Here is a 16,709-nt window from a genome sequence, read left to right as displayed (position 1 = left end):
CAGTTGTGAACTGCCATGTGGGTGCTGGGAATTGAACCAGGGTCCTTTGGAAGAACAGCCAGTGCTCTTAACCACAGAGCCATCTTTCCACACACACACACCCATTTTCATTTTTTAAACACTTTTACACATGAAGTTTTTCTTTTTCTTTTTAAAGATTTATTTATTTTGTGTATGAGTGCTCTATCTGCATATATACCTGCATGCCAGAAGAGGGCGTCAGATCCAAGTATAGATTGTCATATGGTTGCTGGGAATTGAATTTAGGGCCTCTGGAAGAGTGCTCTTACCTGCTGAGCCATCTCTCCAGCCCTACACATGAAACTTTTTGTTTATTTGTTTGTTTTTGTTTTTGTGTTTTCGAGACAGGGTTTCTCTGTATATCCCTGGCTGTCCTGGAACTCACTCTGTAAACCAGGCTGGCCTGGAACTCAGAAATCTACCTGCCTCTGCCTCTGCCTCCCAAGTGCTGGGATTAAAGGCGTGGGCCACCACGCCCAGCACCACATGAAACCTTTTTAATGTACTATGTAATAATACTAAACTAAAAAGCACTAAACTAAACTTAAGGTGTAGCAATTGCTTCATTGTCTTCTTTTTTGTTGTTTGTTTGTTTTTCAAGACAGGGTTTCTCTGAGTAGCCCTGGTTGTCCCAGAAATCACTCTGTATACCAGGCTGGCCTCAAACTCAGACATCCGCTGTCTCTGCTTCCAGGGTGCAGGGAACAAAGGCATTTGACACAACCACCCAGCTTCTTCGATTGATTTTACAAGTCCCTCTTTTCACCCATGAGCCTGATTAAGTAACTATATTAGATACGGCTGACAATGGACAAAGAAAATCATCCAAACACATCCTTTTACTGTTTTGTATACATTTCCTGATTTAGTTGTGAGATGTGTGTATAGTGTGTGCAGTGTGTGTGAGCATGTTTGTGGTGTGTGGTATATGCATGTGATGTATATGTGGTGTACATGTATGCGTGTGGTGTATTTATGGGTGGTGTGTGGTGTGCATATGTATATGTGTGTGGTGTACATGTGTGTGTGTGGTGTGTGCATGGTTAATATGTATATGCATTTAGTATATGTATATGGTGGCCCTCTTCTGGTGAGTCTGAAAACTGCTACAGCGTACTCATATACATAAAATAAATAAATAAATCTTAAAAAAATAAACTTGCCATCAGTAAACATTTTGTTGTTACTGTTGTTATTAAATATGTTGCTACATAACTAGGTTGTATAACAGAATCCATCTGGGTTGTAACTTTATTTGTTTGTTGTGTAGACAAGGTTTCTCTTTGTAGCCCTGGCTATCCTGGAACTTTTTCTGTAGACCAGACTGGTCTCAAACTCAAAGATCCACCTGCCTCTGCTTCCCAAGTGCTGGGATGAAAGTGTGGACCACCACTGTTGGCCTTTACGTCTACAATTTTGTGCTTGAATGCACTCACATCTACCCTGGGTCATATGAGACCAACAAGCCCATGGATTGGACGCTCTTGATATGAGTCTCAGTGGTAGAAGGCTTGCTTAGCAAGCCTAAGGCCCTTGGTTCAACCCCCTAGTGCCATAAGGAGACAAAATATGAACTTGAAAATATCAACTACTAATGAGACAATTATGACATTGGAACATAGTAGTAATAGCTGCTTCACTGAAAAACAAAACAAAACAAAACAAAAGAACCTGGGGTGATCTTTCAGGGGGGCAAGGGCATAAGCAGCTGCTGTCTTACAGAGGAGTGACAGCAGTGGTGTGAACAGGCAGGGGCAGGGAGGATGGGGGAAATAGATGGATGTGAGAAGGAGGGAGAGATAGGATGTAGAGATAGTGAGACTCTAAGACAGAGACACAAGTCTCTGGTCAAATGAGGCAGTGGCCTTGAGTGAGGCAGGGGCCCTGGAGCTTTCCAGCTGTCAGCTTAGGAGGACGCCTGAGCTGAAAGAGATAAAACTCAGCTCCTAGTCAGCTCCATGTAACGGTGTGGATGGAAGTGGAGGCAGTCCATGCACAAATACGTAGAATAAAACCTTAAAAAAGCAAATCTTAGCCAGGCCTGGTGGCACACGCCTTTAATCCCAGCACTCAGGAGGCAGAGGCAGGCAGATTTCTGAGTTCTAGGCCAGTCTGGTCTACAGAATGAGTGAGTTCCAGGAGGGCTACACAGAGAAACCCTGTCTCAAACAAACAAACAAACAAACAAACAAACAAACAAACAAACAAATCTTGGCTAGGGCTGGTTTGCTTTTCTACAATCTAAGCTCTTGAGAGGAGTAAGAAGGAGAATTCGGAGTCCAAACCAGCAAGTCTGGGCTATATGGGACCCTGGTGTCAAAAACAAAACCAGGGTTGCAGAGATGTCTGAGTGGTCAAAATCACTAGCTGCTCTTCCAGAGGGCCTAGGTTCAATTTCCAGCACCCACAAGGTGACTCACAAGAGTTCACTTCCAAACTATCCAACATCTTCTTCTGGCCTCCCCTGGGAATGCACACACAGTGCACAGATAGACATGTAGGCAAAGCACCCATACACACAAAAATAAGTAAATAAAATAAATCTAAAAAAATAAAAATACAAATAGGGCTGAAGCGACAGCTCAGTGGTTAAGCTATTTGCCACAAAGCCTGCATTGTAACCCCAGAACTCACAAATGCAAGCTGTCCTCTTAAATCTCCATCACCGTGACACACACACACACACACACACACACACACACACACAGTACATGTTTAAAAAAACAAGAGCAAAAAGGGCCTAAAGAGATGTCTCAAAGGTTAAGAATACTGGCTGCTCTTTCAGAGGACCTGGACCAATTCCAGTGGTGGCTCATGCCCGTCCGCAACTCTAGTTCTGACCTGATATTCTCTGCAGGACTCAGAAAGCAACAGACACAATGTGGTGCACAGACATACATGGAGGCAAAACAGCCATGTGCATAAAATTAGAAAAAAAAAACAATTAATAAATCAAACAAAAACAACAAAAATTAAGAGCCCAAACCAATCAGCCAGACACAAACTGGTATCTGAATGTACCTCAGCAGTAATGCATTTGTTCAACATATTGAGGCCTTGGGTTGATCTCTAACACTGGGGGGGGGGGGGGGGGAGGAAGAGAAGATAATTTCCATAGTAATCTCTTTCCAGATAACCTAAAGCATCCAAACTCACCAAGGGGCATGGTGAGCACCTGGCACACTGATTCTTCTTCTCTGACATCATGAATGAATTGATTTGTAAAGCTGTGGAGAACAGGCTTAGAAGCATCGGGGCCCTTCAATTCTCTCTGTCATGTGAGGACAGTGCTCAAGACATCTCATTGGAGGAAAAAAACAAACCACAATTCAGCAAGGTGAAGTGGCCCGTTTCAGTACTGGGAGGCAGGCACAGCAGTTCTGGTTCTTCCTGCTTTTTTGTTGTTGTTGTTGTTGTTATTCCGTTTGTTTGTTTGTTTTTTCGAGACAGGGTTTCTCTGTATAGCCCTGGCTGTCCTGGAACTCACTCGGTAGGCCAGGCTGGCCTCGAACTCAGAAATCTGCCTGCCTCTGCCTCCTGAGTGCTGGGATTAAAGTTGTGCGCCACCACTGCCCAGCTAGGTTCTTCCTGCTTTGAGGCCAGCCTGGGCGACCGAGTTCAGCCAGCAGCTGCATAGTGAGACCCAAGAGTGGGCTGGAGAGAGGTTATAAGCACTTGCTGCTCTTGCAGAGGACCTGGTTTGGTTCCCAGCACCCGCATGGTGGCTCACGATAGGCTGTAATTCTAGTACCAGGGGACCAGGCACCCTCTTTTGGCACTACATGTACATAGTACACAGGCATACTCATAGGCAAAACACTCAAACACAGAATGTTTAATTAATTAATTAAAAAAAAAAAAAACAATGGGCTGGAGAGATGGCTCAGTGGTTAAGAGCACTGTTTGTTCTTCCAGAGGTCCTGAGTTCAATTCCCAGCAACCACATGGTGGCTCACAACCATCTGCCATGAGATCTGACGCCCTCTTCTAACATGGGGATGTAAGTGCAGATAGAGCACTCTTCCATAAAATAAATAAACCTTTAAAAATAAAGGATTCTGCTTGGAAGCAGAACCTAGCACCTCTAACAGCCTTGGTTTTGGCCTTCTAGGATGGTGTGGAATGAATTTCTATTATGTATTACTACTAGTTAGAAATATGGGGCACAGGTCCCAAGAAAGAGGAAGTTAAGTAAGGGCATCAGATGTAACAGAGGGGAGGAAGTGGAGGTGGGTAGAGAAAGGGGAAGGCCTTGGCAGACTGCTCACAGTTCCAGGGAAGGCAGCTAAGAAGTGAGTGGGAGGGAGGGAGTGGAAGAGGAAATGACAGAGGTCAAGGTATGTGCCAATCCAGCCACCTAAGACAGGAGATGGCAGCCATTGAAAGAGAGGAAAGAGAGCCTGGGAGGGTAGGTCGAGCATGACTTTATCCCCAGAATTTGGGAGGCAGGGTCAGAAGGAGCTCCACCAGATGAAGACTAGCCTGAGTCCTGGATACTGAGTCCCAGGCCAAGAAGAGCTACATAGCAAGATGCCATCTTAGCTATTCCCATTTAGGCAACAAAAGGCAGGTTGGAAAGGAAGGTAGCTGAAGTTTGTGCTATGAGGGGATGGAAGTGACGCCAGCTTCTTCTTTTCTTCTTCTTCTTCTTCTTCTTCTTCTTCTTCTTCTTCTTCTTCTTCTTCTTCTTCTTCTTCTTCTTCTTCTTCTTCTTTCCTCCTCCTCCTCCTCCTCCTTCTTCTTCTTTCCTCCTCCTCCTCCTCCTTCTTCTTCTTTCCTCCTCCTCCTCCTCCTTCTTCTTCTTTCCTCCTCCTTCTTTTTTCTTTCTTGGTTCTCTGTGTAGCCCTAGCTGTCCTGGAACTCACTCTGTAGACCAGGCTAGCCTCGAACTCAGAAATCCTCCTGCCTCTGCCTCCCAAGTGCTGGGATTAAAGGTGTGCGCCACCACACCCGGCCCGGCCCAACTTCTTTTTTTTTTTTAAAGATTTATTTATTTTATTCAGATACTCCAGAAGAGGGCGCCAGATCTCATTACGGATGGTTGTGAGCCACCATGTGGTTGCTGGGATTTGAACTCTGGACCTTCGGAAGAGCAGTCGGGTGCTCTTACCCACTGAGCCATCTCACCAGCCCCCCGGCCCAACTTCTTAATCACTGAAATATTTTAAATAAATGCCACCAAGCTTCCCTTGTGCTTTGCTAAGCCTTGGCATCCAGAGGAGAGTGTTCTAAATGCGAGGCTCGGAGGAGCAACCAGGAGTGGGTGTTTGTGGTCACATGCTGGGAGGAGCAACCAGGAGTGGGTGTTTGTGGTCACGTGCTGGGAACCTAATTCAGTGAGAGGGGAGCTTTAGCTTGTCTCGGGGTCTTTTGGAGATGGGGAGGACTCAGGATGAAAGACACAGGTTTGAGAGCCATCAGAAAGTGGGTGCTTGGAGCCAGTAAGCTGGTCAGGTCAGGGCATTTACTACAAAGCCTGACCACCTGAGTCTTTCTCACAGGACTCACGAGGTGAAAGGAACGAGCTGATTCCTGAAAGTCACCGTCTGATCTCTGCATGTACTCTGGCATGTGTTCCTCCAGTAAGCAAGTGTAATTTAGAAAAAGAACTACAGCAAGGGCATGGTGGAGCACGCCTTAAATCCCAGCACTTGGGAGGCTGAGGCAGGTAGATCTCTGTGAGTTCAAGCCGGCATGGTCTACAAAATTAGTCCAGGGTAGCCAGGGCTCTGTTACACAGAGACAGCCTGCCTCAAAAGACCAAGAGTAAGGGGCTGGTGAGATGGCTCAGCGGTTAAGAGCACCGACTCCTCTTCCATAGGTCCTGAGTTCAAATCCCAGCAACCACATGGTGGCTCACAACCATCTGTAACGAAATCTGATGCTCTCTTCTGGAGTGTCTGAAGACAGCTACAGTGTACTTACATTAAATAAATAAATAAATATTTTAAAAAAGACCAAGAATAAAATAAAGTTGCATTTTGCCTGCAAGTATGCAAGTGCATTACCTGCTTGCAGGGCCTGAGGACATCAATAGAGGGTGACAGATCCCCTGGAACCTGAGTTAGAGATGCTTATGGGCTACCGTGTGGATGCTGCAAACCAAATCCATGGGTTGTTGTTGTTGTTTTGTTTTGTTTTAACAAGAGCAGCAAGCACTCTTAAATACTGAGCCATCTCTCCAGCCCCTAATAAATGTGTTTTGTTTTGTTTTGTTTTTTTAGGCAGGGTCTTTCCATATAACTCTGGTTTTCCTAGAACTCACGATGTATACCAGCCTGGCCTCAAACTCACAGAGATCCATTTGCTTGTGCCTTTTGAATGCTGGGCTTGAAGGTGTGTGCCACTAAGCCTAGCTAATAAATATAAAGTCATCAGCAGAGCCAGAGACTAAATACGACAACAAATAAGAGATGGGAGAGCACAGCTAGGCCTGAGGACGCTAGAGATGTGAGACTGGGGGAGAACAAGCTGAATGGGCAGGGAGCTTGGGTTGTGGAAGGGGTAAGGGTTGGGAAAGCCTAGGAACTCACTCAGTACCTGAGGCAGGAAGGTCAAAAGGTCAAGTTCTACCTAGTTTCAGAAAGAGTTAAAGGCCAACTTGAGCAACTTAATGAGACCCAGTCTTCAGAAGAAAAAAAATGTAAAAAATGGGCAAGAGCCGGGCATGGTGGCTCACGCCTTTAATCCCAGCACTCAGGAGGCAGAGGCAGGCGGATTTCTGAGTTCGAGGCCAGCCTGGTCTACAAAGTGAGTTCCAGGACAGCCAGGGCTACACAGAGAAACCCTGTCTCGAAAAACCAAAAAAAAAAAAAAAAAGAAACAGAAGCAGGTGGTTCAAGGCCAGCCTGGTCTCCAGAGTGAGATCTTATCTCAAAACAACCAAACTGAAAAACCAGTTAAACAGTTTGAGAGGCTGGGTTATAGCTCAATGGTAGAATGTTTGTCTAACATGTGCAAAGCCCAGCGCCACAACCCATTTTTAAAAAGATTTATTTATTTATGTATTTATTTATTTATTTATTTAATATATGTGAGGAATCACTGTGTTTAGACACACCAGAAGAGGGCATCAGCTCCCATTACAGATGGTTGTGAGCCATCATGTGGTTGCTGGGAATTAAACTCAGGACCTCTGGAAGAGCAGTCAGTTCTCTTAACCACTAAGCTATCTCTTCAGCCCACCACAACTCATTTTTATTTTATTAAAAATAGTTGCCGGGCATGGTGGCACACGCCTTTAATCCCAGCACTCGGTAGGCAGAGGCAGGCAGATTTCTGAGTTCGAGGCCAGCCTGGTCTACAAAGTGAGTTCCAGGACAGCCAGGGCTATACAGAGAAACCCTGTCTTGAAAAACCAAAATAAATAAAAATAGTTTTAGAAACTGGGCAGTGGTGATTCATGCCTTAAATCCCAGCACTTGGGAAGCAGAGGGAGGCGGATCTCTGTGTGGTCTGCAGAGCAAGTTCTAAGACAGCAAATGCTACATTGAGAATCCCCCCCTCACACACACACACAAATACAAATTTATTTTAAGATTTATTTTTAATGGGTGTTTCCCCTACATGTATGTATGCGCATCATGCAGATGGGTGGTTTCCAAAGAGGTCAGTATAAGGTCAGATCTCTTGAAACTGGAGATTTATATAGATGCTTGAGAGCCACCATATGTGCTAGGAAAACTAGGTCCTCTGCAAGGGCAGCTGGTGCTCTTAACCTGAACCAACTCTCTAGCTGCCAAAATTCAGGGCTCTCTGAATGATAGTCAAGAGTTCTACCAACTGATCGATATCTCCGGTTTTTGCCAGTTTCTTTTCTTTTTTAAAAATTTTTTTACAGGGCCAAAAGAATGGGAATGGGTGGGTAGGGAAGTGGGGGGGGGGGGTACGGGAGACTTTTGGGATAGCATTGGAAATGTAATTGAGGAAAATATGTAATAAAAATATTAAAAATTAAAAAAAATTTAAAAAGATTTATTTATTATTTGTTTTTTGTGGTTTTTTGGGTTTTGTTTGTTTTGGTTTGGTTTTGGTTTTTTGAGACAGGGTTTCTCTGTGTAGCCCTGATTGTCCTGGAACTCACTTTGTAGACCAGGCTGGCTTCGAACTCAGAAATCCGCCTGCCTCTGCCTCCCAAGTGCTGGGATTAAAGGCGTGCAACGCCACCACCGCCCGGCAGATTTATTTATTATTATACATAAGTACACTGTAGCTGTCTTCAGACACACCAGAAGAGGGCATCAGATCTCATTATGGGTGGTTTTATGGGTGGTTGTGAGCCACCATGTGGTTGCTGGGATTTGAACTCAGGACTGTTGGAAGAGCAGTCAGTGCTCCTACCCACTGAGCCATCTCGCCAGCCCCCAGTTTCTTAATCTTAATACAAAAAGGGCTCACCTCTGCTTGTGGGCTTCCTCTCATTCTCCAACTCATTATTCAGCCCACATCTGAACTCCTCTGTACCTTTGACACCTTTCTGAGTCTTCTGTTGCAGCAGTGAGATTGCGTTCCTTAACTAGGATCTCTCTCTTTTCGGGGTCAGGGTTAGAGTTAGAAGCTTTAACAGTATAAGGAAGCGGTCATTTCTGCGCACCTATTGCCTCCCTGGAGACTTGGTTCTTTTCTTGTCTCTTCTCTTTTTGTATTCACTCTGCCTGATGCCCTAAAAATCCCAATCCTCAACTCTGAAAGGACCAGAGGGGCGCAGTGGGCAAATTTGCTGTTGGAATTATGACTAGGTGGACCCCAGGAGAGGCCAGCAGAGGGCGCGCTGGGACAGGGAGAGAGATCATACCGGGCTGTCCGCGTAGCGGGCACCGCCAGAGCGCACTTGGGGAGCCCGGACCAGCACAGCGGCTCACTCGTGCTACTCCCAGGGGGTGCTGTACCAGATAAAAAAGATCTCTGTTTAGTGTCGCTCATGTCCTCTCATGTGAAGGAGGCGGCCCTCGGAAAAAGTGACTTAGAGCCGTCTGCAGATTGGGAACCAACACTTATTCTGATCGATGATGCGTTGTTCCAGGTGCCGAGACAAAAGTCTTACTGCTGTGGCGTTTACTGCCTAATGTGTGTTCAGAACATTAAAGGAAATAAAGGATCAAAACCATTTCATATTTTTTAAAAAGTCACGATAAGATAGGTTAGTTGATACTTTAAAAGACACTCCTCCACCCCGGGCCCGGAGACGCAAAGATGGCAAGTTTTAAGCAAACTGCTTGTACAAAGCTGGTCCTGCAATCCTGAACTTAAGAAAATCTGACGTACTCGATGGGAGACGCCAGAACTGCGGCAAGAGGGTCAGGAGGCCAGAGGAGGCTTAAAAGGACTTTCCTGGAGCAAAAATAACGTCCTTTAGTTTGCTTGTTTAACACATGAGCTCTGCCTGGCCTCAACTAGTGGATCTTCCTGCCTTGGCTTTCAGAATGCTGGAATTACAGGTGCTATCTACCATACATAACCTATAAAGAAGGTATCTTAGGGTGTTGGCTACATGTATGGATATTTTATTAAAACTAAGAAAAGTGCTGCGCTTTGTTCTAAATCTGTAAACGTTGCTTTGTTTCTTTTTTTCTCATTTCTTGAGACATTGCCTCTCACTGTAGCCCAAACTGTCCTGGAACTCACTATATGTCCCAAGCTGACTTCGAACTCAGTAAGGCTGCTCTGGGGAGGCGAAAGCAAGAGGATCAGGAGCTCAAGGCCAGGCTGTGCTACACAGACCTTGTTTCAAAACCCCAAAAACATAAAAACGAGAGGTTTCTGCTTGTGACAGCCACTGTGCCTGCCCTGGAGTGTGCGTGGACGTTCTGTGCGGGAAGGTACCCAGGGCGGTAGTGGGTGGAGAGTTCGGGCACCGACCGTCTGAAGAGTGGAGGTCAGCGAGCCCCCCTCACTGCAGAACCGCGGCTGCCGGCCGCTACCCCCACCCGGGTCGTCAGGGGCAACCTCGGAGGCTCGCCCCGGCCCTGCCTTGCGCGCAGAAACCAGGTGGCCGTTGAGGCGCCACCAGCCGGTTTGATTTCCCGCGGCCGGTGGAAAGGGGCGGAGGGGGAGGGGAAATGAGCCATTAGCCAATGGGCTGAGCCGAGGGCATCACGTGGCGGCGGGGAGGCGGGGCTCAGGTGTACATACGGAGTTGCGGGAGGGGGCCGCAGCTTCAGAGCCGAGTCCGGGAGGCGGGGCTGGCGTGCGGGCCTGGGGGGCTGCGCGGCTACGATTGGCCCGCGGCTGGGAGGCGGGACCTGAGCGCGCCGCTTCAGCCGACTGCGATTGGCCTCGGCTCAGGGCCCGCGGCAGGCGTGCGGGCGAGGCTCGGGGCGCGAGGACCGAGCCGGGTGGCCGGTCCGCGAGCCGGGGGGAGGGGCCGGGGTGGTGGTGGTGGCAGCGGCGGAGGAGGCGGTGGCGGCGGGGGCCGGTACTGGACCCGGCGGGATGAGCGAGGCGGAGGCGTCAGTGGTGGCGACAGCGGCCCCCGCGGCGACGGTGCCCGCGACGGCGGCGGGGGTGGTAGCGGTGGTGGTACCGGTGCCCGCGGGAGAGCCGCAGAAAGCAGGCGGCGGGGCGGGCGGCGGGGGCGGAGCCGCCTCTGGCCCCGCTGCTGGGACCCCCTCAGCTCCCGGCCCTCGCACCCCTGGCAACCAGGCGACGGCGGCCTCGGGGACTCCCGCGCCCCCGGCCCGGAGTCAGGCGGACAAGCCGGTGCTGGGTGAGGGGGGGGCACGCGCTAGGGCGGCTCTCAGGGTCGGCGGGCTGGGGGAGGGGCAGCGGGGTCTGGAAAGCCGAAGGTAGGCCTGGCCCGAAGGACTAATCATAACTAGTCCCGGAGCTGCCGAATAAACTATTAGTGGATTCCGCTGGAGGGAAATCTTGCCGCACCTTCATGAGCCGGAGGGCGGGGCAGGCAGGTTCAGCTAAGGCTTTGGGTAGGAAAATAAAAACCTCCGGGTCTGGCCAACACCCCTGTTTGCGGGATACTTGGTGTAGTTGACTCCGGTTCTTGTTAGGTAAACCTCTGAACTTGGGAGGCAGGTGGATGGGGTCTCTTAAATTTAGGAGGGCTAGAACGGCTGTTGAGTTTTGACCCTGAGGGTGGACCAGGTGAGTACCGGGTTCTAGGTGAAAGACCTGAACTCCATAGGATGTGAGGAACGTGGGTTTGAGAGCCTGAACCACCCCCTGTGTGTTTTTCCACTTAGAACGAGGGTTAAGAGTGCTTTGACACTTCCAGAGAAGCCTGGTTGACTCGCAGCTTATTAGGGAGGCAGGTTAGGTTTTAGTTTAGTTTTCTCTCAAAACTCAGCCCAACTCCCGTCTCTTCCCCCATCTTACTATCCCCACTGCATCTCTGCCTGGCAGCAATCCAAGTCCTGGGCACAGTCAAATGGTTCAACGTCCGGAATGGTTACGGATTCATCAACAGGTATCCGAGGAACCCAGGGAGGGGGAGGAACGGGTGTCTTTTTCCGAACTGACCTGTGGGATTGGACACCTTATTTCATCTCTATCCCTGCCAAGGCACATGGTTGTGATGTCCAGCTGAGGCTAGTTGAAAGTCTTTAACCACAGCACAAATGTATGCTTACTGGCAAGAAGAGGCTGCACCAACATCTTCAAGGGCAGCAGAGGTTTAATGATCCAGGAACTTGGCAAACCTGCCCCTGACCTTCCCAGCTCCTCTGTCTCACCTTCTGGAGTTGCTGCATTATTTTTAGCATGCTGTGTGCCTTTGGGGTAGAATGTTTGGGGCTCCTGGTTGGAGTCCTCACGGATTTCCTGGTTTAGGGCAGCACTACTGGCACCCTCACAACTTCTATCCCTTAAAGAGCTGTGGCTCATTTGAACCACGCACCACCCACCCCTAAAGGATAGAACTGAAGCTGGTGTGTGTGGAGCAAGAGAGTGCCTGCCCAGGCTGAGAAGGCTTTGCTTCAGCTGCAGCCCCACCCCTTCCATGCTCTGGGAGAGGCTGGAGCAGATTCTGGCCTAGTAGAGCCAGGCCCCCCTCTACTCTGGCCTTCCCCTGCTCAGGCACCCTGCCCAGCCAAGCCCTCCTGGGAGCCTCAGTTCCCTCTTTACAGGCTGACCTTTGTGCAGATCCAAGTTCTTTAAAACTAGAACATTTGTTCTAGGGAAGGCAGCTTCCTGCAAGGAGTCCTCCTCTTCCCTGTCCTGGGACTAAACCAGAGTCATAGGCAAGGTGGTGACAGAGACTGAGTGTATGTCCTTTCGCCCTTGTTCAGCTTGTGTGGAGAGCTTGTGGTTCTCCAGGCTAAGGGCGGCTAAGGCTTTGTGTCTGTTTGCAGAACGCTCCTAATGTGTGCTCTCTTCTCACAGTTGTATACCCCTGTCCCTGCTTTCTCCCTCCTTGAACATGGAAGGAGCCTGTGGAATTTTCCAACCCCAACAGGGGTTGGAGGGAGAAGGGAACATTGGCCAGGGACAGTTGGACTTGGCACCAGCAGGTTCTGAGGTGCCTCTGGGGTAGAAGGTGACACTGTCCTGGTTCCTTCAAGGTGCCTTTACCACCACCTCCTACCTTTTCTTAGGAAGTCCAAGTCCCTCACTGTGGATTTACAGTGGGCTTCTCTTTGTACCAGCTTTTGGAGCCCTGGTGGCTTGCTGTTCTTGCTCCCAGGGTCCCATCATACCCCCAGGAACTGGGATAGTGGAGAGGCTGGGCCCATCTTGGGGATGGGCAGCTAGGGAGGCCTCGGTGGAACTGAGTGCCTTGCCCATCACCCTCTTAACAACCCATCCTGTTCTGCAGGAATGACACCAAGGAGGATGTCTTTGTTCACCAGGTAAGAGCTAGGCTGGCTTTCTGAGGGGAGGCTTCTCCCTCTCTGGAAGCCTTTGCCATAACCCCTAGCTGCACACAATGTATTTCTCTGGCTCTTCACAATAGCCTGCCCATAGCTGGCTTCCCAGCTGCCTCAGGTGCCTGTATGACCACCATTAACCCAACTTTCATTGAGTTGCTAAACAGCTGTCAGAGGTGTGTGTGCTGCCCTCAGGGCATGGCATGCCCACCACCTCCTGGGTCCTGTTAACACCACAGGAAGGAATCAGGCAATTTTCTGAGGGAAAGGCCAAGAGACACTTGGGTGCAGTGAGTCTCAGTGTGTTCTGTGGGCCAGCAGCAGCATCACCTGAATCCTCAGGCCCCGCCCCAAGCCACTGAATTATTCCGCCTGGGGCGGGGCGGGGCCGGCCCGGGCACTCTGTTTAACCCGCTCCCAGGTGATTCTGATGCTAGTTTGAGAACCACTGCTGTGGTGGAAGTGCTCAGTGGGATCGAGGTAAGAAGCACAGTACGTTTCACCCACTTTACAACTTGAGATGTTCTTCAGCCTTTGTTTTGCTCTTGAATTCCTACTGCCTCCATGTCTTGAAGTCCTTGAGGGGTACAGGGGGAGGGAGGACATCTTGGGGATAGTGGCTCCCTCAGACCTCTAGCTCTTGACTTTGCCCTACTAATATATTTCTGTCTTGTGGCACTGTGGAGCTGTGCTCCAGGCCCTCCCCCTCCCCCTTTGACCATTTTCATGCTCTGCCCTCCAGCCCTAGACTCCAATAAAATGTCACCAAGAGTGGAGTTGGGTGGAGGCTGAAGCTAGTCCAAGGAATCCTGGCTTTGCTGCCCTCACTTTTCTCATGACTTTTCCCCCCAACCAGACAGCTATTAAGAGAAACAACCCCAGGAAGTTTCTGCGGAGTGTTGGAGATGGGGAGACTGTGGAGTTTGATGTCGTGGAAGGAGAGAAGGTTTGGGAGCTGCTGTGGGGTGGAGTTGGCCAGAACTGTGGGAGGGTGGCCTGGAGGTCAGCGGAAGCTCTGGCCCTCCTGGGACCAGCTCTGCCTCTGGCTGTGAACGCTAGAGCTGCTCTAGGACATGTCCTAAAGAACCCATCCCTGTCACCAGCCAGTAACATGTGGGTTTCTTCTCTTTAGTTCACCAAGCACTTCCATGTCTGTTTTCTACACGGGACCCCAGCCCTAACAGGACCCTCAGTCAGTCCTCTGGAATGAAGGAGGGACAGTGGCTCTCTCTATCTCATCCTGTCCTGTCTTTACACTCTGGGGGGAATGTGGCAGTTATTTCTAAGGACAAGTTGTTTCTTCTCAGATGGGTACAAACTCTTTCTGCTGCCCCTTGGGGGAGGGGACAAAGGAGGAGTGGTTTTGAGGAGTGATAGGGTAGAGGACTTGGGCCTGAAGAAGTGGGGCACCAGTGATCTGGCAGGTTTGTAAGTGCTGTGTGTGTGTGTTGTCAGAACAGGTTCTGATTGCTCCCCTTCTACCTCCCCAGGGTGCAGAAGCTGCTAATGTCACTGGGCCTGGGGGGGTACCAGTGAAGGGCAGCCGCTATGCCCCCAATCGACGTAGGTTCCGGAGATTCATTCCTCGGCCTCGCCCAGCTGCCCCACCACCTATGGTGGCAGAGGCTCCCTCAGGTGGGACAGAACCTGGCAGCGAAGGGGAGCGGGCAGAGGACTCAGGGCAGCGACCTAGACGACGGCGCCCACCACCCTTCTTCTATCGAAGGCGGTTTGTGCGAGGCCCTCGGCCCCCCAACCAGCAACAGCCCATAGAGGTGAGAGGAGAGTTGCAGCCTGGGGCTAGTTCTCTTACATTATGAAAAGAAGTTGGGGAGTTGTGAGGGCAGAGACTGTGGTCCTCACAGGAAGTAGAACTAAGAGCAAGGAAGCTCCAAAGACATCAGGAGTTCCACAGCCCACCTAGGCCTTTGTGTATTCCCAGGGCTCTGATGGGGTAGAACCCAAGGAGACAGCACCATTGGAGGGTGACCAACAGCAGGGAGATGAACGGGTGCCCCCACCCAGATTCCGGCCCAGGTACCGAAGGTAAGACTGTTGTTTTGTCTTCCCCTTCAGGGTCCAGGGTTGGGCCTGTGTGAAATGACAAAAGTTCTAGAGCCTGGAACAGATGGGGACAAACCAGGGAATCCTGGGAAGGGAGTCTGCCCAGTTCCCTGATCCTGTCAGCTTGTTTCTCTTTCTAGGCCTTTCCGCCCCAGGCCACCCCAACAGCCTACCACAGAAGGTGGGGATGGAGAGACCAAACCCAGCCAAGGCCCCACTGATGGCTCCCGGCCTGAGCCCCAGCGTCCACGAAACCGTCCCTACTTCCAGCGGCGTCGGCAGCAGCCCCCTGGCCCCCGGCAGCCTATAGCCGCAGAGGTGAGGGTCTTGGTACTTCCTGTCCTTTTGCACCTCTACTTTCCTTGTTCCTGTCCCTCTGGCATCCTGCCTGGCCCACCCCTGGCTGGCATTACTCACCAGGAAACCCCTGCGCAGGCAAGTCAAGCCCAGGGTGCCTTTGCATGTCCCATGCCCATGCCCATCTCTGGGCTGTGAAGTGTGAGAACTGGTTGGAAGGGATGAGAAGAGGAACGTTAAGAAAAGGTTGAAGTAGGGGTCTGTAAACAAGTAACTCTCAGTTCACCACTGCTCCTCAGACCTCCGCGCCTATCAACAGTGGGGACCCCCCCACCACCATACTGGAGTGATTCCAACTCAGAGGACACCCAGAGCTACCATCTGGTGAGTGCTATCCCCCAAGAGCCGGGGCAGGGGTTGGATTCTGCCAAGTGACCCTTATGATTGGTCTCTCTCTCTCTCTCTTAGGTATCTGCCAGTTTCCAACTGACTCTACCCAGCATCCCCCTCCCCGCTTTCCCATAATTCATGACATCAAAACATCGGCTTTTCCCTTGAGACTCAGGAGGGCCAAAGCACCAGCCTTTGGCTTTTTTCTCTTTTTTCCCCCTCTCCCCTAGCATGGGTTGAAGGAAGGGATCCATCCTTATTGTTCCGAGGCATCACCTCCCTCCCTAGTCAGGCTGAGAAGGAACCAGCCAGCTCATACCTCCTCCTGATTGTTTTTCTTCCCCACCCATTTATTTTTTGTTTCCCTTCGACCTCCCCCCAACACCTCTGAAGCCATTTTATGAACTGTCATGTGCCACCTGAGCCTCCAGTAAAAACAAAAGCAGGCTTCCTTGTTGTCCTGGTCTCTGGCTCTTCTGTTTGAGGAGGAAGACTCACTGGCGGGGCTGAGACCCGAACACTGGGCAGGGCCTGCTAGTACTTCCTTGCTCTCCAGTCCCCTAGCTATTCAGTTGTGACATGAGCCCTTTCACCAAGAGTAACTGGGTCCATAACTGAGGGTGAGGTCTCGGCAGTGCCTGGGCACTTGTAAATACAGTTTACAAACCACTTACTGTTCATTTAAGCAGTGGATAAGGGCTGGAGAGATGGCTCAGTGGTTAAGAGCACTGACTGCTCTTCCAGAGGTCCTGAGTTCAATTCCCAGCAACCACATGGTGGCTCACAACCATCTGTAGCAGGATCTGACACCCTCTTCTGGTGTCTGAAGACAGCGACAGTGTACTCATATAAAATAAGTAAATCTTTAAGCAGTGGATAAAAATCAAAGTAGGAAGCCAGATGTGCCAGTGCTCAGAGAGCTGAGACAGGATTCCTAATTCTAGTTCATCCTGAGCCACATTTCTGTTTCCAGAAAACAAATTGTTTTAAAAAGTAGGGCATTTGGGTTCAGGCCTGTAAACCAGCTCTCTGGAAGGCCGAGGCAAGAGGTTTGCTACAAGGCAGCCTGGGCTATGCAGTGAGTCCCTAGTTTTTGGAGGAAGGCAATGAAAGTGGATG

At 50.1% G+C, this 16,709-nt stretch overlaps 1 protein-coding gene across 1 annotated transcript; it reads left to right on the top strand.

Annotated features, from left to right (window-relative positions):
* Positions 1–10,381: 10,381 nt before the first annotated feature.
* On the top strand, positions 10,382–16,040 carry Ybx2 (Y-box binding protein 2). Its single transcript, XM_021176418.2, has 9 exons — positions 10,382–10,726; positions 11,377–11,440; positions 12,788–12,821; positions 13,696–13,785; positions 14,330–14,614; positions 14,782–14,885; positions 15,044–15,221; positions 15,500–15,584; positions 15,669–16,040. The coding sequence occupies exons 1-8, from the start codon at positions 10,453–10,455 to the stop codon at positions 15,548–15,550; spliced, it is 1,080 nt and encodes a 359-aa protein (XP_021032077.1). The 5' UTR covers positions 10,382–10,452; the 3' UTR covers positions 15,551–15,584; positions 15,669–16,040.
* The last annotated feature ends 669 nt before the right edge of the window (positions 16,041–16,709 follow it).

This window comes from Mus caroli, unplaced genomic scaffold (genome assembly GCF_978045245.1).
Source record: "Mus caroli unplaced genomic scaffold, Mus_caroli_1 scaffold_13, whole genome shotgun sequence".
NCBI lineage: Eukaryota > Metazoa > Chordata > Mammalia > Rodentia > Muridae > Mus > Mus caroli.
The sequence above is the reverse complement of the archived record's forward strand: the minus strand, read 5'-3'. Positions and strand labels throughout refer to the sequence as shown.